General features: G+C 33.8%; 4 protein-coding genes across 4 annotated transcripts; 1 reads left to right on the top strand and 3 right to left on the bottom strand.

Annotated features, from left to right (window-relative positions):
- The first annotated feature begins 2,769 nt into the window (after positions 1-2,769).
- Positions 2,770-6,491, top strand: LOC112765636 (uncharacterized). Its single transcript, XM_025811521.3, has 2 exons — positions 2,770-5,710; positions 5,857-6,491. Exons 1-2 carry the CDS (start codon positions 2,887-2,889, stop codon positions 6,231-6,233), a joined length of 3,201 nt encoding a protein of 1,066 aa, XP_025667306.1. The 5' UTR covers positions 2,770-2,886; the 3' UTR covers positions 6,234-6,491.
- A 1,242-nt stretch (positions 6,492-7,733) lies between these two features.
- Positions 7,734-11,024, bottom strand: LOC112766409 (uncharacterized). Its single transcript, XM_025812299.3, has 6 exons — positions 10,876-11,024; positions 10,341-10,573; positions 10,051-10,195; positions 9,747-9,839; positions 9,437-9,524; positions 7,734-8,594 (listed from the first exon to the last, which is right to left on the bottom strand). The coding sequence occupies exons 1-6, from the start codon at positions 10,953-10,955 to the stop codon at positions 8,304-8,306; spliced, it is 930 nt and encodes a 309-aa protein (XP_025668084.1). The 5' UTR covers positions 10,956-11,024; the 3' UTR covers positions 7,734-8,303.
- Positions 11,025-12,041: 1,017 nt separating this feature from the next.
- LOC112766000 (uncharacterized) lies at positions 12,042-13,334 on the bottom strand. Its single transcript, XM_025811852.3, has one exon. The coding sequence runs from the start codon at positions 13,021-13,023 to the stop codon at positions 12,100-12,102; it is 924 nt and encodes a 307-aa protein (XP_025667637.1). The 5' UTR covers positions 13,024-13,334; the 3' UTR covers positions 12,042-12,099.
- A 506-nt stretch (positions 13,335-13,840) lies between these two features.
- LOC112765998 (kinesin-like protein KIN-14F) lies at positions 13,841-21,083 on the bottom strand. The gene is made up of 18 exons (XM_025811851.3): positions 20,826-21,083; positions 20,602-20,733; positions 18,987-19,150; positions 18,728-18,871; positions 18,280-18,642; positions 17,938-18,006; positions 17,561-17,785; positions 17,386-17,467; positions 17,174-17,269; positions 16,906-17,085; positions 16,626-16,732; positions 16,319-16,497; positions 16,056-16,220; positions 15,724-15,977; positions 15,443-15,606; positions 15,172-15,363; positions 14,354-15,051; positions 13,841-14,259 (listed from the first exon to the last, which is right to left on the bottom strand). The coding sequence occupies exons 2-18, from the start codon at positions 20,711-20,713 to the stop codon at positions 14,115-14,117; spliced, it is 3,339 nt and encodes a 1,112-aa protein (XP_025667636.1). The 5' UTR covers positions 20,714-20,733; positions 20,826-21,083; the 3' UTR covers positions 13,841-14,114.
- Between the last annotated feature and the right edge of the window lie 893 nt (positions 21,084-21,976).

Genomic DNA, 21,976 nt, shown 5'->3' with positions numbered 1-21,976 from the left:
TATATATATATATATATATATATATATATATGTTAAACAGAGAACCTTTTTTGCTTTTTGCAAGTTATTCTAAGCAGTAGATAATTCCAAATTAATAGTTGAAGCAACTGCAATAATAATATTGTCCCTTCCACTCAATACCATCATATCAAAGACCACCATACATTTATGACTAAATAATCCTGCAAATATTAATTATAAAACCCATTTTTTCCCTCCTTACATCTTCATCTCCATGTGCACTTCACTTCTGATCTCCACCACCATCATCATATGCACTCCTTTTATATATAGTAGTGTATTAATACGCTTAGAATTATATATTATGAGTTATTTATAATTTAAAAGGTTTTGAGTTTAAGTCTTTGATATAACAAAAAAAGGGAGTATTTTTTGTAGATTATATATTATGAGAAATATTTTAAAAAAAATAATTGCACACCAACCTTTTTCTTATTTCCATTATATATAAAATATAAAAGTATAAATATATAGATTATATATAGCGTAGATAAACCAAAATCTGACTGTAATCCTCCTTATTATTAAGTTTTAATTATAAAAAAAATGAATGTACATTTTGTTTCTTAGAGAGAATTAGCGAATTTTTGTAAGGTTTAATTACTCTATTGATCTTTATAGTTTTATCAAGTTTATAATTAATTTTTTATATATTTTTTTTCAATTAGATCTCTAAAATACTTTTAGTTTTGTAATTAAGTCATTTTCATGTCAAAAATATTAAAATTAACGGAATATTTTTTCAAAAAATATGTGGTAAAAAATTTAATTAAGTTTTTAATTTGGATATATTCATTTACAAAAAAAAATTAAATTAACTCTAATATCTTTTACACTAAGAATGAATTAATTATAAAATATAAACTAATGTAGAGACTTAATAATTAAACAAAATATAAGAATTTAATTATAAATTTAATAAAATTATAAAGACTAACAAAATAATTAAATTTTTTTATTTTAAATTCATATTTTTTTAGAGACAATTTTATTAGTCGATTCTTTATACTTACTATAATTTGAATTAAAGATCATGGACTAAAAAAAAGTACTTATTGCTTCAATTTACTAGTAAATATCAATAAAATTAGTGAATTATTAATTTATTATAGTAAAAATCCTCCATAACTTAAATAAATTATCTAACAATAACTATTGATAACTATTATGGATTTTAACATTGGAAACAAACATACAGGTCCTCATCATTGCAATATTAAGAATCTGATCCAAATAAGTAAGGAAGCAGATTAAAGTACAGAAACTATTTAGGGTAGAGATACTAGCAATGTTGCAACCACCACATCAATGGTTTCCATCAAATTGCAACCACATAAAAAATTAAAGAGATGCATGGACCACACCCAAATGGGCCATAACTAATTAGATAGAAATTATTTTCTTGATTTAACAACCTATATATCACTATCCCTAAAATAATCATGTCAATTATTATTCACTAAAAAAAATAAAAAAGTGTTATATATATATATATGACTAAGGACTAATTCGTTAAACTTAAGTTTTATTTAAGAGTTTGTTATTGATTAATAATAAGTTGATAATATTCAAATTTTGAACATTTATTTAAACGAAAGAGTAAATTAATTACTCGAACAAATTAATTATTTTTAATATATATTTAATTATTCCTAAATAAAGTTCTACTTAACTACTATTCCATGTTTTCCTGCCAACCTTTGTTAGTATAAAAAAGTTCCAATTTCGTCAGGCATATATTTTTTATAATAAACATTATTTTTATACTAGGATGTTTTAGTAACCAACATATATTTTTTATTTTATTAATTAAAAAATATTCTAAATACATAATTAATTAATAATAATAATATTTTTATACAATATAAAAAGTATTTAGTGTATAAATTGGTTATTAAAACAGTTTTACTTAAATATCCCATTATGTATTGAACCCAATTGTTAAGTAATTAATTAGATAATAGTTTAAGGAAAAGTCTAGGGGACCAGCAGTTTTATTGAATTTTAGCCAGCATGTAACCAGCAGAGAAAGGTGAGCCATTGAATGAAATCTCACACCAATCTCACACCATCAAATCATCATTGATGGCTAGTTGATGGCTAATCACAAAAATTGCTGGCCCTAGCATTGCTCATAGTTTAAAACTCTCTTACAATTCTAATGAAAATGATTATGCACTAGTGCCCACGTGGGGAGCAAAAAAAAAAGAGAAAATCTTAACATGATTTTCAGTTCCACCATTTTTCTTCTCTGACAATGAAACACTAGTTAATGGAGACTACTAACACATCAGATTGGAATTACACTCAGACTGCAGCAAATTCCATCAAATTTCAACCCACTACTTGGCATGTTTAAACAATAATAATAATAATAATAATAATAAATAAATAAATAAATAAATAAATAAATAAAAGAGAAAAGGATAAATAGGTACCTAACCTTTTGTTCCGCGGACATTTTCGTTCCTGACCATTAAAAAATACTTTTAAGTTCCTGACCTTCACAAAACTTGGACGGATCAGTCCCTCCGTTCAAATGTCTCTGTCAGGGACTGATCCGTCCAAATGCCTCCGTCAGGGACTGATCCGTCCAAGTTTTGTGAAAGTCATGGACTTAAAAATATTTTTCAATTGTCAGGGACGAAAATGTCCGCAGGACAAAAGGTCAGGACCTATTTGTCATTTTCTCTAAATAAAAAATATCATATCTTACTTCTATAAATACCATCCTACTTATGACTATGCATTTATCACTTCAAAGAAAACCTCTTACAAAAAAACATAAGCTATAGCTCTTGAGTTTAAAGCTTATGCTATTCTTCCATAAACAAAAGTATCATCACTTCTCATCATCTCTTAGCAATGTCTAGAAGCTTAAGAAACCTCTCACTTTCTTCCAAAATTATCTCTTCCATAACATTGATTCTCTCAATAAACTCTCTTTTCTTCTTTTCATGTTGTTACTCTCTTGATGAACAAGGCAAAGCCCTTTTGGCATGGAAGAAAAGTTTGAATGGTAGTTCTAAAGATGCATTATTAGCATCTTGGGACCCTTCAAACCAAACACCATGCAATAACTGGTTTGGTGTGAAATGCAACTCAGAAAATGAAGTCATAGAGATAAACTTGAACTCAGTGAACTTGCAAGGTTCATTGCCTTCAAATCTTCAATCTCTTAAGTCCTTGAAGATTCTTGTCCTCTCATCAACCAACATCACAGGAAGAATCCCAAGAGAGTTTGGAGACTATCAAGAACTCATCTCAATTGATCTTAGTAGAAATTCTCTCTTTGGTGAAATACCAGAAGAGATTTGCAAGCTAAGAAAACTTGAGAGTTTAGGACTCCATGATAACTCTCTTGAAGGAAAGATTCCATTGAATATTGGAAACTTATCAAGCCTTGTGAACTTGACACTCTTTGATAACAAATTGAGTGGTGAAGTTCCAAAGAGCATTGGCTATTTGAGAAAGCTTCAAGTGTTCAGAGCTGGAGGGAACAAAAATCTCAAGGGAGAGCTTCCATTTGAGATTGGAAACTGCACTAACTTGATGATCTTAGGCCTAGCCGAAACCGGCATTTCCGGCAGTATTCCGGCATCAATAGGGATGCTGAAAAGGCTTCAAACCATTGCAATTTACACAACACTATTGTCAGGTTCTATTCCTGAAGGGATTGTGAACTGCAGTGAGTTGCAGAGTCTTTACTTGTACCAGAACTCTATTTCTGGTTCAATTCCAACTCAAATTGGAAAACTCAGCAAGCTTCAGAATCTACTCTTGTGGCAGAACAATATAGTTGGAACAATTCCTCAAAGTCTTGGAAGCTGCACAGAACTCAATGCCATAGATTTGTCACTGAATCTTCTCACAGGTAGCATACCAAAGAGTTTCGGAAAGCTATCAAATCTTCAAGTTCTTCAACTCAGTGTTAACCAGATTTCAGGTACTATACCTGAAGAAATCTCAAACTGCACTTCTCTGTATCAGATTGAAGTTGACAACAATGCTATTTCTGGGGAGATTCCTTCTCTTATTGGCAACTTGAGAAGCTTGACTCTGTTCTTTGCATGGAAGAACAAGCTAACTGGAACAATTCCAGATAGTCTTTCAGATTGCAAAGATCTTCAGGAGCTTGATCTTTCATACAACAGTTTGATTGGTCCAATACCGAAACAACTATTCGGATTAAAGAACCTCTCAAAGCTGCTGCTTCTTTCCAATGAATTCTCAGGCCTTATTCCACCTGATATTGGTAACTGCACAAGTTTATACAGGTTGAGGTTGAACCAGAACAAATTTTCAGGAACTATTGCATCTGAGATTACCAACTTGAAGAATCTGAACTTTCTTGATCTTGGAAGCAACCATCTTGTAGGGGAGATTCCTCAAGACCTTCACAGATGCCAAAAACTCGAGTTTCTTGATCTTCATTCCAATAGTCTCACAGGTTCAGTTCCATATATGCTTCCAACAAGCCTGCAATTCATTGATTTCTCAGATAATAGGCTAGAAGGTGAACTAAACCATTCCATTGGTTCACTAACTGAATTAACAAAAGTCAACTTGGGAAAGAATCTTCTCAGTGGAAGAATCCCTTCAGAGATTGCTTCTTGTTCTAAGCTGCAACTTCTAGACTTGGGAGGCAATGGCTTTTCAGGTGAAATTCCAAAGGAAATTGGTCAAATTCCTTCGCTCGAAATCGGCCTCAATCTCAGCTATAACCAGTTTTATGGTGAAATTCCAGCAGAATTCTCTGGCCTTAGCAAACTTGGAGTGCTTGATCTTTCACACAACAAGCTCTCAGGGAAATTAGATGCTTTTTCTGAGCTTCAAAATCTTGTTTCCTTGAATGTTTCCTTCAATCATTTCTCTGGTGAATTGCCTAACACTCCATTCTTCAGGAAGATTCCAATCAGTGATATCACTTCAAATGATGGTCTCTTCATTGCTGGTGCTGCTACACACAAAGTTCATGCAAGATTAGCTATGAAGATCATAATGTGCATTCTCTTGATCACAAGTGCAGGAGTAGCACTCTTCACAATCAGTTTCTTGATTCGTGCTTATATGGCCAACAAATCACTCATGAAAAGTGAAAATTGGGAGATAAATTTGTACCAGAAGTCTGAATTCTCATTCTCTATTGATGACATTGTCAAGAATCTGATATCAGCCAATGTGATTGGAACTGGAAGCTCTGGTGTTGTGTACAAGGTAGAGACTCGAAATGGTGAAACACTAGCAGTTAAGAAGATGTGGACATCATCATCAGAGTCCAATGGAGCATTCAGTTCAGAGATTAAGATACTAGGTTCAATCAGACACAAGAACATCATCAAGCTTCTTGGTTCTGGATCCGACAAGAACAAGAGCATGAATCTGCTGTTCTATGAGTACCTCCCTAATGGAAGCCTGAGTTCATTGCTTCACGGTTCAGGAAAAGGGAAAGCAGAATGGAAAACCAGATATGATATTGTGTTAGGCTTGGCTCATGCACTGGCATGTTTGCACCATGATTGTGTGCCTCCTATAATTCATGGAGATGTAAAAGCTATGAATGTGTTACTAGGCCATGGCTATCATCCTTATCTTGCTGACTTTGGTCATGCAAGAATTGTAGCTGAAAATGCTGACAAGCCAGTTCAAAGACACTACCTTACTGGTTCCTATGGATACATGGCTCCAGGTAACTTATACTTTTTTCATTCATAGTATAGAGACTTAATTACAAACTTTTAAACAATTAACTATTTGATGAACATTTTCAGCACTTAGATAATCCCTTTAAATCTTGATTAGTACTAATTAGTATTGTTTTTGTTATATTCACAGAGCATGCATTGATGCAGTGTATCACTGAGAAAAGTGATGTTTACAGTTTCGGAGTGGTGTTACTTGAGATCCTCACAGGAAGGCACCCTTTGGATCCAACTCTTCCTGAGGGTGCAAACTTGGTTCTTTGGGTCAAGAACCACTTGGCTAACAAAGGAGAACCATTTGAGATCATTGACACAAATCTTAGAGGGAGAATAAATGACCCTACTGTGCACCATGAGATGCTTCAAACTTTGGCAGTGTCATTTTTATGTATCAGCAACAAACCTTATGAACGTCCTACAATGAAGGACACTCTTGCAATGCTCAAGGAAATTAGACCCTTTGGTGAAGCCTCAGGGGAAGATCATCATGTGTTCAAGGGAGGTTTTTAACAAGACTTAAGAATGCAGTTTCAGATGAATCTTCTAACTAGATGAATACTTGCATGGTTCACATTAATTGTGCATAGTGTATTGGTATGCCAGTTAGAGCTGGCTAGAATAACTAGAGATATTCAAATATAATCTTATTAGATATACAAGTAAGAAAGTGTTCTAGATGTTTTCAGTTTTTCACCCAACTTACTTCTGTTTTTTTTAGGTTTATTGGTTTTTGAATATAATGATAAAATAAGATCTTCTTGGCCACAATTTTACCTTACAATTCAAGTTTCTGTTTTAGGTGTATGTTTGTGGTGAATGAACCAACATGCAAACAATATCATGAACAAAAAAAATTGCTCCATGTACACTAAAATCAGCTATTATATATTTGTGTATATTTATACATATTGATTTATACGTTTTTCTAATTAAATAATCAGACTTGTCATAGTAAAATACTCAAACTTACAATAGAACAATAATCAAACTTGTTTACAGTAGCATAATAATTTTTCATGAGATGTTAAATACATATTTCTATATGCGGTAGCTGATTGGTGGCTGATTTTTGGTATAAGGTTGTATTAACATTTTGATAGGAGGTATCTAGGAGAGAATGAAGGCTTAACTCTCAAGGAAGCAGAAACAATGATTAGCATTAGATCAGTTTTTGCAGTTAGAAATCACAAACATGTATGTAAGACTCACTTAAAACCTTATTCAAGAAATTTATGTATATAGTTACTATTGCATGTGATGACCAATGTGGACAAAATAATAGTGAAATGAAACCATATATAAAGTTTGAATTAACAAGATTCCTTGACTGCATTCTTTTTTTCTCTCTATCCCTTCCATACAGACAGACACACACATGGTCCCAGGTTTCAAAGCTTCACATGTATTCCATGTGCTGTCTGAGAGAGACTTATTCCAGTGATTGGAAACTCTCTCATAAGCACATATTTCAAACTGAGATTCTATGTTTGTTTATCCTGTACACATATTTGCACATGTAATCACAATGCATTCAGGACCATTATGCTAGTAACATTGAAAGATAACAGCATATATACACATTGCACAAGTGAACAAGGGAATTTCCCATCATTTGCACGGTTCCACAAAATTCTTTGCCATTTAAAAAAAATGTTTGGTCAAAATGGTCTCTGCCACAATAAAAAAAAGGGATATGTATTGTGTAGGTTCTTTCATATAGTAAATGCCTTCTATATTAGAAGGAAGACTGAAAATATAGAGCTTGAATTTGTCATATTATTGAGTCACAATTGTTCTCACCAACATTGTTTTTGTTCCTTTTTCATTAATCCCAAATAGTGAAAAGGGAGTTTTGTATGTAAGCTTATCCATTCACATTCACTTGAATATCTTCCCATAATCTATTATATTCATTCCCCTTTTCCTTCCTTTTCTCTCTATATCATTTACAAGCATAAAAACTTCAGCATTAGTACTTATTCAATTTATTTTTTTTTAAGATACACCCCCTCCCAAAAATAAAATCTTTTTAAATTAATGCAAAAAAAAAATTACTTCATGTCATGATACAACTAGGCCTCCCAAGTCCCAAGTCTCCATCACTTATGTAAATAATTCAACAGATGTCATTATATAATTAGCAGTGATTATAGCTGTAATTTGAAAGCAATGTTTGATAATTTATCTTTTTAAGCAAACCATGGAAACAAGCATGTGGCAGATGATTCCAGATCACTTCAACACCACAGCTCCAATAATGATAGGGCATGCATTTGAGAATTGACTCCACAAAGCAAACACTTCTCCTTAGTGGTGCTTTTATTTGCTGCTTTATCACAAGCCTCTGTCAAAACAAGCAGCTTCAATGTACTCAGACAAGTGAAGTCTTTGAGCAAGTTGATGAGGGGCTATGAAATTACTACTTTTTGTTGTTGTTGCCATGGCACTATGAGAGTCAATGGTGGCTCCATCCCTACCACCATATTACTATGTATGCATTTCAGCAAACACTTCTGGACCCTACTGTCAGTGGAATTTCTAAGATTGGTCTGAGTTTTGGATAATGTCCCATTTGTGTGATCACCATGGAGGATCCTGCTTTTGTCTTTCTAGTTTCTTCAATATGAAGTTAATGACATTCCAGCCGAAGCCACGGTATTGGAGCCACCTTATGATCCTTGACTTCCTTGTCTCTATGGATATGTTCTGACCACGCGACCATTGCTTTGAGGCCTGAGCATAAAGATGATCCATGGATTGCTTTGACAAGCCAATAATTGGCTTCTGATCTTCCTCATAATCATTGCCCTTAAAAACAACTTCAACTGCATTCTCAGCATCTGCTTGACTTACTCCCTTCTTGAAAAGTACCTGACATAATAATCACAACTCCATTACACAAAAATAATGCCCTTAAGGATAAGTGTGTTGTGCAATGTGTGCTTTTGCCTAGTCTTTGTCCCCCAGTGAGGAACCTTCAAGAATGCACGGTTTCGGTGCATCTAAGAGAAATCATGAGGGGTGAAGAATGAAACCTTCAACGCATTTGCCATATTGGGAAAGAATGAAAAAAACAATGGAATTAAATAACTATGGAATGAATTGAATTGATGAGACTTCAATGAAGTATCTAAGTAAAAGGTGAAAACAATACTAGATAAATTGCAAAAGAAATGGAAAATATCGTATCAGAGCTTCCGTGTTAGTTGAACAATTCGCTGAGAAAATTAATAGCACAATAATATGCATCAAGCATAGAATAAATATTTCATTAGAAAGTTCTTAGGTGTAGAAAAAATTCAGTGCAGACTAAATACATGAGTTGAAATTTTGACACAGAAAATTACATATCTTGGGGAATAAAATGATTATTATTAATTATAACCTTGACCTTCAATGCTAGTATCTATTCTCACATGTGCACTCTCAACGGTTAATTCCGAAAAGAGAAAAGGTGGATGCATCGTGCACTGCTGAGTTTGCAAGATGAGGTCACTATGCATTACAATTTTTCCTCCTAATACTTCATTCTAGAGTTAAAATGAAAGAAATTCTGGCAAGCACTTACACAAGCATCATATCATCCTAAATATTTCCACAACTAAGTATAGATAAAGGAGAAAAAAGCAGTATGGAACATGGCTTTACTTAAGGCTACACATAACAAAGAAAAGGTATTAGGAAGAACAAAATTACAGTATAGACCAGCTTACACGTTTGATCCGCCTCGGCCCCCAAGTTGATGAAGACCATCTAGATTGAGCTAATGATTCAGCATACAGCCTATCATTGATCAATCCTCTGAACCAAAGAAAGAAATAGAAAACAGTCACCATAAACCAAAAATCTTTATTTGTTAGGTAAATTAAGTGTATCAAAATTAGGACATAAAATTATTCTAGAATATATTCTTTTTTTGAGGGGAAAAAAGGCACCCTCTCTCCCTCCTGAGGCAAGAAAAATGGAATAAAAAGAGAAAAAAGGACTTTCAAACATTATAATAGAAAGTTATTTTTAACACACCTCCTCTGAAACTTGTTTATCACTTCCTCCACTACATTAGGAGAGAATCTTTTCCCAAGCAACTTCTTTCGCAACTCGACTGCTGTGAGTGCCCTGAGAAGCAGAGAGACAAGCATGCTTTAGAAAATAATAATAGCATAAAACTGCATCTTATATAAATATATTTGCACCCTATCTCCATAGTAAGTAATTATTTGACCTGAATTAATATAAAACTTATTTCAATCTTTTGTTCTTTTCTTTGTCAACTTATAAAATTTGATTATACAGAACAAAATAATGGGGATGGGGAACAACACCTAACCTAGATGCAAGAAATTTAATAGCTGATTCCTCAGCATCATTGGTAAATTTGTCAATTTGCATTGAATCTTGTTCACAAAGGTCTCCTGCTTGATGGACTGATAACTCTTCAACAGCCTCCGCAACCTCTTCCATTTGTTCACAACCTACAATTCACAAATTAAAATCATAACTTTTTTTTTTCTTTTTTTACATTAAGTTTAACCCTGCATATTGAAGCACTAGTGAGTAGTGATTCCCCCAAAACATGACCTAGAGTGATATCATACTAAAAGATGTTAGAAAGTTTACCATCTTCAAGGTTATAAACAGGTAAGCTATGGTGAATTACATTCGGATTGCGAAAATTTTCGCTCCGCATAACCCTTCCATGCACACCATTTCCCCCATTTAAATTCTTTGGCACACTTGCATCAGGATGGCTAGAACAGCTAAAATTTTTCAAGTTCTTCACTGGCAGAGAAGTTTCAGATGAATTAAAGTCCCTGCTCTTCAAGCACACAATGTGACACTTCCAAATGGTCCTATTTTTCAAGTTTCAACCACAAAGGTAAAGTGCAAAGCAAACATAAGTATATATGATAAGAATCCAGCTCAAAAATCTTCAGAATATATGTATCATACACAAAAAATCTGATCTTTTTCAGAAAGAGATTGAAGAAACTCCTTCACTTGAATCCAATTCCATCGATTGGGTAGCTAAAATTGTAACTGACTAACTCAATTACACTTAAAAACTAAGACTTTCTGTGTGTTGGTTTCCCTCACTGTTCTCTTTTAAGTCAAAAAATGGAAACTTTGGAGCTGAATGAGAAAAACAACTCACTGACGAATTGAGAAAACGCGAAATGGAAGCTGGCACGAGATTTTGAAGCCGATGTTTCCCGCGAAAGTTGCCATGTTCATCGAATCCTCAATTTTAGCTAAACACAAGTGTCTGATTCGTTTGATTTTCACGCTTTCGTTTGTGTTCTGTTTTTGTTTTTTTTTTTCTAAAATTGAGTTTGGGCCATAATGAATTTGGGCTTTGATCTTTGGGTTGGCCCATATTTTCTGCATCCCCAGCTAGCGTATTGGAAATTTGGAATTTCTTTTTCTTTAGACCAAAAAATAACACAAAAAATATCTTATTTGTATATTTATTTAGAGAAATATTATTCTTGGAATAAAAAAAAATCAAAGAAACGTTATTTTTACATTAAAAAATATAAATATAAAACACAACATAGAAGATAAAAAATGAAAAAGGATTAGATTTAGCTATTTTTATAAAATACTAGTGTATGTTCCGTGTCCTGCATGGGATAATACATAAAATTATATAAAAGATTTTATTAAAATTTAAATAAAAATATATATAGTAATTATTATTATAAATATTTTATAATTTAAAAATATTAAAAATAATTAATATTTATTTTAATCAATTTGGATTGGTTGAATGGTTATCTCATTTGTCTGCTTAAGCAAATATTTGGAGTTCGAATCTCATGCTTAATAAATAGAGCATCAATATGTGGTGGATTAATCCTCGACTTGTCGAGTTAGAAAATTCATAGAAAAAAATTGTATTTATCTTTAAAATAGATTAATTTTTCACTAATAGCAATACTTATGAACTTTTATCTTTGTTGAAATTTACTTAGGACAATTTTATTAACCACATTTTGAAAAATCATATTTGTTGAAGATAAAATCAAGAAGAAATATTTTTTTTTTAACACTCAACAGGATAAATATCTTCCACAAAAATAGAAGAGAAAAAGGATAGAAAATCTGAAAAACTAAAGATGTTGCATTATTCATTCTATGCTATATTCATTGGATTTTTTTATACTTACATTTAGATGTAGAAATAACATTAACATAATTATGTAAAACCATGTTAAAGATAAAAAGAATGCTAATATTTTAACAATGTTGTGTTATGGTTGTTATCTGATTATAGCAGTTCAAAACAAGAAGAAAAGAAAAAAGATTATGGTAGGTGAATAGAGAGAATAATGCTAGTAAAATTTGGTATTACAAGATTGGAGAATCTTAATCTGAACTAGTTCTGAGTTCTCCAAGCATACAAGAAATGGCAAAAACCTATGAGAGATGGAGTCTCCCCTGCTATTTCAGATTTTTCTGAGCTACAAGGATTCAAGGATCCAGGCTTAAAGATAAACACACCACGCCCTGATGGACCAATCTCATTGAATAACCAATCATGAACATCCCAAAACATATGAACTGGCAAGTTATTCACCATGAGAATTTCATTCCCTCTAAACCTCCAATTGAGGTTCATGATCCTACTTGTCAACATGCCATCTATGGTGATCCACATTTCCGGATCATCCGGCCCGGATAGCGAGGTCTCAATGACAATATCATGTTCCTCTTCGCCGTCGTGTAACATTGCCTTGGTGCAAAACATCTTCTTTCCAGACACATTTTCTTTCTTGCACAACAAGGTAGCCTTTTCAGGTGATGGTGTTGATTTGGTTCTTTCATAAGCATCCTTTTCTAAATCTCCTAGCAACAGAGCCACCTCTTTCTTGTGCACCAAGGCAACGTAATAGCCCGAGCAAGGCTGTGGATTGTTGGAGAATTTCGCGTGCCGGAAATCCCAGAAGATATCTATTCTTGCCTTCTCTATTTCAAAGGACTTAAGGCCCTTTTTCCCCCACGAATGGCCGGATTCGAAATCAATCTTGCAGGTGAACTTGGTTGAAACAGAGGAAGAAGCAGAAGGCTCTTCAAGGCTCATAGAAAGGGAATGTTCTGTGGGACTCTTGCACCATGTCACAACAACACTACGATAAGAATCTGCTAAGTTTGTATGATACACAAAGGTGACATAATTCTGAAGGGCATCTTTCCTTGCAGCCTCTCTTTTCGCCACCTCATCCTTGTTCGGCAGACCAGTCCTCCTCGACCGGCGATCAGGAATGGATATTGGCACTGCTCCTATAAGAGAATTCGCCATTGCATATAGGATTGATACTTGATCCTTCTTTGGCCCTTTAATGGTTGTTTTGTTGAAGAGAATTACAATTGGTAGAACTAGGTATGAAGCCTAGTTACAATGAAAATCATCATCTTTCTTTCACCTATTGTAATTCCCAAATTGGAAAAGCTTCATGCTTTGCCAATTATTTAAGGAAAAGAGATGTTTTGTTACACCATGGGAAATGGACAAAACAAAATCTCTTGCTAATATAATGATTGATTGTTAAAACCTTGGCTTGGAATTTGGAAATGTACCAAGGATGTTAGAAGAATTGCAGAGGAGTTACAATTTTGATATGAAAGAACATGCATGAAAGAAAATCAAGGCTTAACGAATTGCAATGTGAAAAAACAATACCAATCTATGCTGAGGTTGTCAATGAGGTGTCAATGAACTAATCTTTATCCTTTTCTTCCCTATTAATAGGTCAATTTTCTCTCAAGTTTGAAGATGAAAAAACAAGTTTTTGTCCCACTCTCTTGCATTATTTTTCCAACCTTATTATAGTAAATGTCTCATTCATTTTGGAAACTAACAAGAAGGATGCTGGTTAAGATTCTGCTTATGAACTTCTTTAAAATAGGATGCTATAGGTTCCATTATTTATGTAATACATTTCCTAAAAAATAGTATAGTAAAATAATAGGAAATTAAAACAGACCATATGCTATAAATATCATTATATATTTAAAATATGGCAGTGAACTTATGTTATTAGAGAAGCAATAATAGATTAATAATTAACATATCATCATACTAGAAATCAATATCTCAAAGCCCCCAATTCATGACATTAGTGAACACAACCAACCTAATATATTAATGCAATCAACTTCTCAGAAAAGTTATGTACTACATAAACAACAACACTTTCTGGTTTCTTTAAAATACATAATTCAAGTTACAAAGTTGAAAAAATGAAGAGAGGTCTCACAAAACTGACCTCAAGAACTCAGCCTCTACACAAGTACATGAGCCGGCACCACAACATGCACATCAATACCAGTAACTGTACAAAAAATAAATAATATAAAAAAGAAAAAAAATCATTTTCCAACATGAATTCCTCAAGATAAAACAAAAAACTTTCCACGTGGTGTAGATCTGCTCCTTCTAAATTCATGCATTGTGGTATTGCTGCGACCGGAACCATTTATAAGTTTATTCTCAACTTTGCTAGTCAATAAAGGCTCAGCTGCTTGCACCATTCCTCTGCATATCACAAAAAATGTTCGGTTATGTTATTAATAGAGCTATGAATATCATAATTTGCAAGCAAATTTTACAATAATTCCTTTGTTCATACCTTGATCCTATGTTTTGACAATTCTTTGACATGTTCTGTCGAATATTTTTCGGATTCAAAGTACCATGGACTGCAGACTCCATGAACCTGAGATCATTTTCGGGCTCAAAATAATCGCTTTTTCGAGGCGCAACAGCAGTTATTTCACCAACAGTTTCCATATCAGATTTTTGAATCCTAAAGGGTATTTGTTGGTGATGCTGCTTGGCCTTAGCCTTACTATCAGCCTTGCTTTTCTTGTTAACACTTTGTTTTGATACACTAAATACTTGCTTGAATTGTTCTTCTTCCTGTTCTTGATGAACTTTCCTGGAGCTGATCTTTTGAAGGTTAGTAAGTGTTTCAGAAAGGTTGCTGTCTTGTTTGGATGTCTCTTGCGAATTCAGATACGCCTTTGAGTTATTGTCTATAGATTGGGCGATTTGCATTATAGCAAGAGATTTGTTTACTCTAGCTGGAAATTGATTCTTTAGTATCGGTTGGTTTTCTGGTGTGTCACTTTTGACCTTGCTTTTAATGACAGAGCCTCTATCAGTGGATATTGATCTCCTGATTGGAGGCGATGGCGATCGACCCCTCCCTGATGAGCTTACTAGCTTTTCTTCAGTTAGAAGAAATGATTTTGGGATGGAATCCTTGTCCATAAATGTTGAGGGGAGTCTTGATCTTGTTTGCTTACCCGAAGAACTAATTTTAGCCTGAAAAAAAAAATAATAATTTGAGATTTAGGGAGGGAATATACAAGTATATTAACACTACATTGCATCAGAATTGCCAAATATATCACAAAATATGATTATATGTGAATATTCAAGAACCTCAGAACTTCTATCATCCAGGGATCTTTGACTATTATCAGACTTAATACTGCCACTGGTAACATTTTTAGGCAAACGATATGGCGAAACAGCCCTTGGTTTCTGAGATTCAATGGCGTTTCTAGTATTCCCTGTTTTCCATTGTTCAAGTTCAGTTTCCTTCCTCGCCAATGCTAATTTGATATTTGATATCTGAAAATATTCATATCATTATATTACATTCAGTAAGTAAAATTTGAAATTGCACATCACTAATGATCAAATACCGAACCTCATCCTTTAGCTCTCGGATTTCACCAGTTTCTTTATTAGATTGAGCAGCCCCAAGTTCAATGCAAGCAACCCTCTCAGCAAATTTTAGTGTGCTAATTGTTTCCCCAAGAGCATTGACTTCAGGATTTATATGAACAAACATCAAAGTTTTTGCATGCCCACCTATTTATGTAGAAACAAATAACAAATGCAAAAGATAAGTACAGGTCAAGTTACATGAAAAAACAATATATACTAAAGATAAAGGGTAAAAGAGTTCTTTGTGATTATGCTGATTACCTAAAGAGTCTTGTAACACTTGTGTGAGCTTGCTATTTCTGTAAGGAATATGTGGACTCTTCTGTGCCAAAGCAGAGATAACATCTCCAAGTGCAGAAAGAGATTTGTTTATATGCTGTGCCTCCTTTAGTCTTTCACCAACAGCCTCAGATTTGTCCACTCTCTCGCTTCCAGCCAAATCCACAAGATGGAGACAACCCTTGAGAATGGAGTTTGAAACTAGATCCTTCCCTCTAACATGGACTGTCAGCACACTGCAATAGGATGGTAAAGAATTTTGTTTAGTATTTTTTATGGTTAGACTAGTCATCTCTATATTGAAGAAGTTTTACCTGTGAGAACGGCTGCTTCGCTCATTTAGAGCTGTAGCGCCTACAGCGCGGTTCTTCTGACCAATTCTCATCAAATCAAGAACATCTTGAGTACAACTAACTGGAACTAAACTTGCATCTGGCACATTAAGTCCATTCAATTGAGAATTGTTTCGTATATCTAATGTATATATTTGTTAAGGACATCATTGCCAAAACTAAAGGATTTGCTTTAAGGATTAAGATATATAAATAAAGAAAATATGTGCTTGAAAGAAGGATATCTTCTATTAGAACCATCACTAACTAATAAATCTCTAACTTGCTCATTGTATATTTCAATCATCTGGACACCAACTTCATATTTTATGGCTTCTGCCCTTTCCTTTGATATATGAAACAAGTCGCGCAAAGCCCTGTAATTTACACCCCATGTCTCTTCAGACATCAGATCAGGGCCGCTCTACAAAGGCAAAAATGACATTAGACATAAGCATATAAATGAAAAACAATAAGACAACAATAAAGATGACAAAGCATATGATTTGCAACTAGTCTATGAAAGGAAAGGTGTGTTGAATCTAGCACTACCATTGTGTAGGTCTTTCCTGAACCGGTCTGTCCATATGCAAAAATGCAAACGTTGTAGCCATCTAAAACGGACCTGACGAGTGGTTGAGTGTCCGCGTAAATTTGTTCTGCGCACGATAAAGAAGAAATCATTATAATAATCTTCAAATAGGAAGTAATGTATAACAAGCTACAATTTATTTGGAATGAAATTACAAAATGTCTAGTCATGATGCATTGAATATTTAACAAAGTGTGTACTAGTCCTATAGATTTCACTACTTGTTAAAAATTGAACTACCTTGTGTGACATTTGTTGGAAACACCTTATTGAATGAAAACACCTTTCTAGCTTCTTTCCCTTGCTTTTGAGGATTTACTATCATTATATTTCCATCTTCTCCTATATAGTCCACTGTAGATTGCGCATTTGACTGTCCTGGCGAGAAAGGCTTCACTCTACAGTAGACCCTTATGGCTCCTGTAACATAGAATATCTCATCATTATACATTTCATATAAGTAGCTTCACAGAATTCAGTCTTGAGAAGTTTTGGTAACTCCATGTACCTTTGAGGTCTTGTACTTGATTATATAGAATGCGGTTCTCCTCCAAAACTTTGTGGTAGGATGTGGAAGTCACTTCAAGACTCTTGATATGATTCTCTGATAATTACACAAAGGAAATTAACCTATTGTTATGAAAGAATAATATACTAAAAGATTCTGCTTAGGTGGAAGAAATTTTTCCAATGGAAAACCATGTATAGATAGATCTTTACCTAGCCTGCTCAGTTCTTTCTCCCACTCAGATTGAATTTGTTTGACCTCCATCTTTAGCTCATCAAATAAGTATTTCATCCTCTGAAGAAATAGTAAAACCATTTAGGGTGTATGGTGCTACATGATAGGGATCTAAAGCAGAACATTGACAACAGTTAGTGCTAAATTTTATACCTCAAGTTGTTTCTGCTGAGCATCAATTATTTCCACATGTTTTGAACAATGATTGTTATTATGCATTGTATTATCACGCTTTCCGCCACAAATGCAGAATTTCGACAAATCATCTGATGCCAAACTACTTCTTTGATTAAGATATAATGTGATAGCTTCTATAAAATCTCTCTTAGTGATGCGACCACAATCGCTTTTCAGTATTCTCTTCAGCAGAACTCCAAGCTGCAGAACAATGTTCAGAATTCTATTTTAGATTACTTTATGCAGCTAGGAAAACTAAATCCAAATCAATGGCAGTTCTAATAATTGAGAAACAAAAAAAATGAAGGTGCTTATTATAATCAAAAGCTTAGTAGAAAAAAAAATTGGCATACCTGTTTGCCTTGAGAAACAAACATTGCAGAGAAATCCTTGGCTAATTTTCTGAGCAAAGTATCAATTACCTACATATTTTGATCATGTATATCAGATATCACAATTCAGGAATAATATTGGATGAACATATAATTCTTTATGCAAAATCTTGATTTAGGGGAAAAAATTCCCTAACAAGTAACAAACATATTAACACACATTACATTAGCCTATCCCAAATTTTCCACTTTAGAAAATAGCTAAGTACTCAACATATAAATTATGCAACAATTTTTTTACATGTAAACTAGAGTAGAGCTAGTGTACATGAATACAACACATTTGGAAAGGATCTTACCCACCATTGCATTCAGTGGAAGATCTTCAACCCCATCTGTCTCTCTAAGGTATGCCAGGAGAAGCTTCAGTCCAAATTGATCAAACAGGAAGGCCAAGGCATCAGCAGTTTTGGTTTCTTCGACGGCAACATCTTCGGATAGACGAAGAAACTCTAGCATCTGTTCATATTGTGACAACTCAGACTCATCCAGTGACTCATCAGCACTTTCACTGCTCGCCACGTCGGAAGGCGAAGAACCTTTCGGAAAGGAAGTGATCCTCACAGTTCCTCCATACCTCCACACCCCAACTCCACCTGAAAGCTTCCATTCGTAGTACCCTTTCAAACACAGAATGCAGTCCACAACTTTACTTGATGAACCTCCCTGAAAATATATCACACATTGAAAAAATTAAACCTCATTAACATAAATCAAAGTCAATTACAAGTTCCAAGTTCCGAGTTCCAACCTTTTCCAAATCTGAAGCTTCAAATGTCAAAAGCTGCATGTCCTTAACAGCTTCCAGAAAGTTCCTCATATTCTCAAAGTACTGAATTGCAGATTGTGCAGCTCCCTCTGCAGATTGAACAGCAGGGGTGGGATTCTCCACCACCTTTTTCCCAATGCATTTTTTATTAATCTCTATATGATTCACTATTATATTCTGAAGTAACGGCTTTTGTAACAAACTATAACTGAATGTAACGGTTAGTTAGTTAGTTCGTTACCTTGAGGACGGCACCGGGGTTGACCTTGTTGAGGACGTTGCAGAGAATGAGACCGTTGCGAAGTGAGAGGCAGAACTCTTCCTCGGAGGGTTCTTTGGAGAGTGATGCCCACGCGCCACTGTCCATTTGGCGAAGCCATTCTGCTGCTTGATACCTTCTTGAAGCTTCAACAGATCAACATGGCGGGAAAATAACGCAATTTTTGTTATTTCCATTTTAATTCCTTTTCAAAAAAAATTATTGCACTCTAGTCCTTTTTTCTTACTAAGAAATACTTCATAATCAGCAAATATTATTATTTTTGACCCGCATTTAGTCACATATATTTTATATCTAAAATAGATACACACAAAAATACCCAAAACATAGTTTACACTTATATTTACTAAAATTTTACATACATATATTAATATAGTTTGTATTCACATTTTTTAGAATTTGTATATATAAATTAATAAAATTTATTATTAAAAATAATTTAATATTTATGTTAGTTAAATAATAATTAAAAATACTAAAAATTAATGTTAGAAGAATTTCTCATAATTCTTTTATCTCTATAGTCTAAATTTAATGTTGGTCAAAATAGCGGAATGCATCTAGTTTTATATGTGACAAAAAAGTGCATTTAAAACTTAAAAGTAAATTCTATCGCATTACTATAAAACCGGCTATGCTTTATGGTACGGAATGTTGGACTGTCAAAGGGGAGCACGAACATAAGCTAAGTGTGGCAGAGATGAAGATGTTGAGATGGATGAGTGGTCATACGCATTAGGATAAAATAAGGGACGAAAATATAAGGGAGAGAATTAGAGTAGCACGTATTGTAAAAAGATGATAGAATCGCGTCTCAGGTGGTTTGGACATGTGAGAAGATGACCGACAAAACACCCAGTCAAAAAGGTGGATGAGATGGAAGATGGATAAGGAGTAAAAGGCAGAAAAAGACCATTCATGAGGTGGTCAAATGAGATCTACATGTAAACGGTCTCTCTGTAAACATGATACATGTCAGAGTTCAATGACATCGTTTGATTCATGTAACCGACTCACCTAGTGGGACAAGACTTTGTTGTTGTTGTTTGTAGTCTAAATTTAATGTTAAGTTATATAACATTATAAAACGAAAGAATAATAAAGGCGTCTACTCTTTAAAGAGAACATTAATGATTTCATTGTTATGCTTTTGCTTTGACTACCTATTTTATTGACTTCAATTGCTACTAAAGAGTAGACAAATCTTAAAGTAAAAGATTATGGTATAGTATAGTATACCATTCTTTTACCTTTATGCTACTATTTAATACTTAACATAATTAGCGTATATAAACATTACGTTACAAATTAAATACAACTAAACTAGTAAGAGATAATAATGACCCACAAACTTAAAAGAGATAATAATGCTACCATAATAATAATTCTCCCAATTCAAAAGTTGATAAATTCATAGAGAGGACCACAGACCCACCACCACCCACGCCACCATTGATGGCGGTGGCCTGGTGCTGCCAGTGGTGAGGGAATAATGCAGTGCCACGCACCCCACCATTATTTGCAACAATAATTTTTGTTCATATAATAAATAAACGTAGATTAATTGATATAATACCAGCTTCCTCTGCTTTCCTCTGAGCTAATTCATGATCGTTGATGATCTCATCTTCATTGTTGTTGTTGATGCTACCCTTCAAACCTCTCTTACATGGAGTCTCCTGCCGCATTTTTATTTACTTATTTATCTCTGCAGAATCAATAGAAACTAATAATCAGAGAAGTGTAACATGGTAGTTGATGTTCTAAAAAATGAAGAGAAAATGAAAAGAATTTAACTACCTGGGAAAGTGATGAATGATGAAGAAGCTGAAGCTGAAAGAGGTTGGTGGAATGGAAGCAGATCTGATCTAAGGCAAAATAGTTCTCGTGCGTTTTGTGTAATGAAAAAGTGGAATCAATGAAGCATTCATTCAAAAATTTTTGCAGTGGCTTTGGAATTTAATGCAGTGAGCGTCTTTTTTTAGTTTAGAGAGAAAAATAAAATGAAGAAAAACAGAGTCATCAGAGGGGAGAGAGAGATTCAAAAAAACAACGGATGAAAAACAAAACCTTAGTTAGAGATTTAAAAATAAACGTTGGTGTCTCCGTCACGGTGCCGTAACGGTATCCGACGTGGCATGGTCTATGTAGGACCCATGAATAGTTGGACCAAACGGCAGAATCCGGCCTCAATGACCAAAAGGGCTAAGTTTGTGATTTCAAAACTTTTTGCTACCAAAATGCAAGAAGATACAAGTTAATGTGTGCATGTTATGCATGCTTTATTGTATGGATCCGATCCGATCTGCATATATGTGGTATTTATTCGAATCCGATCCAAAAATTGTGGATATAGATCCGATTCGCAAGACTATCGGATCGAATCAGATCAGATTCACACACTAATCGAATCGGATTACGGATTTTATGTACATAGCCGTATATTCGATCCGTATATCCGAGTATCCGCAAAAATAAAGAAATAAATAAGTAAATATTCTTTTTATGTTTTATTTCAACTAATAATTATCATATATGTTGTATTATTTTAATTTATTATTTAAGAAAAGTATGTTTAATATTATTTTAAAAGTAAACATATTTAAAAAATAAAAATAAGCTTTTAAAAATATTTTTTGTTTTGCGGATATATCCGATATCCAATCCAATCCGATCCGATCCATAAATGTGCGGATCGGATCAAAACTTAAAAACTGCGGATATTGGATCCGATCCGATGATTTTAGTACGGATCGGATCGAAAATTTGGCATATTCGATCCGATCCGCGTTCACCCCTACTTTATTGTAGCTACCCTCGTATTTAACCAATTTAATTTGGTTGAATAGTCAGCTCATTCATCCGTTTAAGTAATATTGGAATTTCTAATTTTCTGTACTGCATGCAGTAGCTAATTAATTAGCAACGAAATTATAAAATATATATTAGAA

This window comes from Arachis hypogaea, chromosome 17, assembly GCF_003086295.3.
Source record: "Arachis hypogaea cultivar Tifrunner chromosome 17, arahy.Tifrunner.gnm2.J5K5, whole genome shotgun sequence".
Taxonomy (NCBI): Eukaryota; Viridiplantae; Streptophyta; class Magnoliopsida; order Fabales; family Fabaceae; genus Arachis; species Arachis hypogaea.
This window is presented reverse-complemented; position numbering and strand designations above follow the sequence as displayed.

What these genes read in the sequence shown, in the direction of transcription:
- LOC112765636 (XM_025811521.3), top strand. Translation starts at nt 2,887, where the DNA reads ATGTCTAGAAGCTTAAGAAACCTCTCACTTTCTTCCAAAATTATCTCT. An exon ending in CTATGGATACATGGCTCCAG is followed by an intron (nt 5,711 to 5,856) that starts GTAACTTATACT and finishes TTATATTCACAG; the next exon opens with AGCATGCATTGATGCAGTGT.
- LOC112766409 (XM_025812299.3), bottom strand. Translation starts at nt 10,955, where the DNA reads ATGAACATGGCAACTTTCGCGGGAAACATCGGCTTCAAAATCTCGTGC. An exon ending in CGCGTTTTCTCAATTCGTCA is followed by an intron (nt 10,574 to 10,875) that starts GTGAGTTGTTTT and finishes CTTGAAAAATAG; the next exon opens with GACCATTTGGAAGTGTCACA. An exon ending in ATTAAATTTCTTGCATCTAG is followed by an intron (nt 9,840 to 10,050) that starts GTTAGGTGTTGT and finishes TCTGCTTCTCAG; the next exon opens with GGCACTCACAGCAGTCGAGT.
- LOC112766000 (XM_025811852.3), bottom strand. Translation starts at nt 13,023, where the DNA reads ATGGCGAATTCTCTTATAGGAGCAGTGCCAATATCCATTCCTGATCGC.
- LOC112765998 (XM_025811851.3), bottom strand. Translation starts at nt 20,713, where the DNA reads ATGCGGCAGGAGACTCCATGTAAGAGAGGTTTGAAGGGTAGCATCAAC. An exon ending in ACCCCGGTGCCGTCCTCAAG is followed by an intron (nt 18,872 to 18,986) that starts GTAACGAACTAA and finishes ATTGGGAAAAAG; the next exon opens with GTGGTGGAGAATCCCACCCC. An exon ending in TCAAGTACAAGACCTCAAAG is followed by an intron (nt 17,086 to 17,173) that starts GTACATGGAGTT and finishes TCTATGTTACAG; the next exon opens with GAGCCATAAGGGTCTACTGT.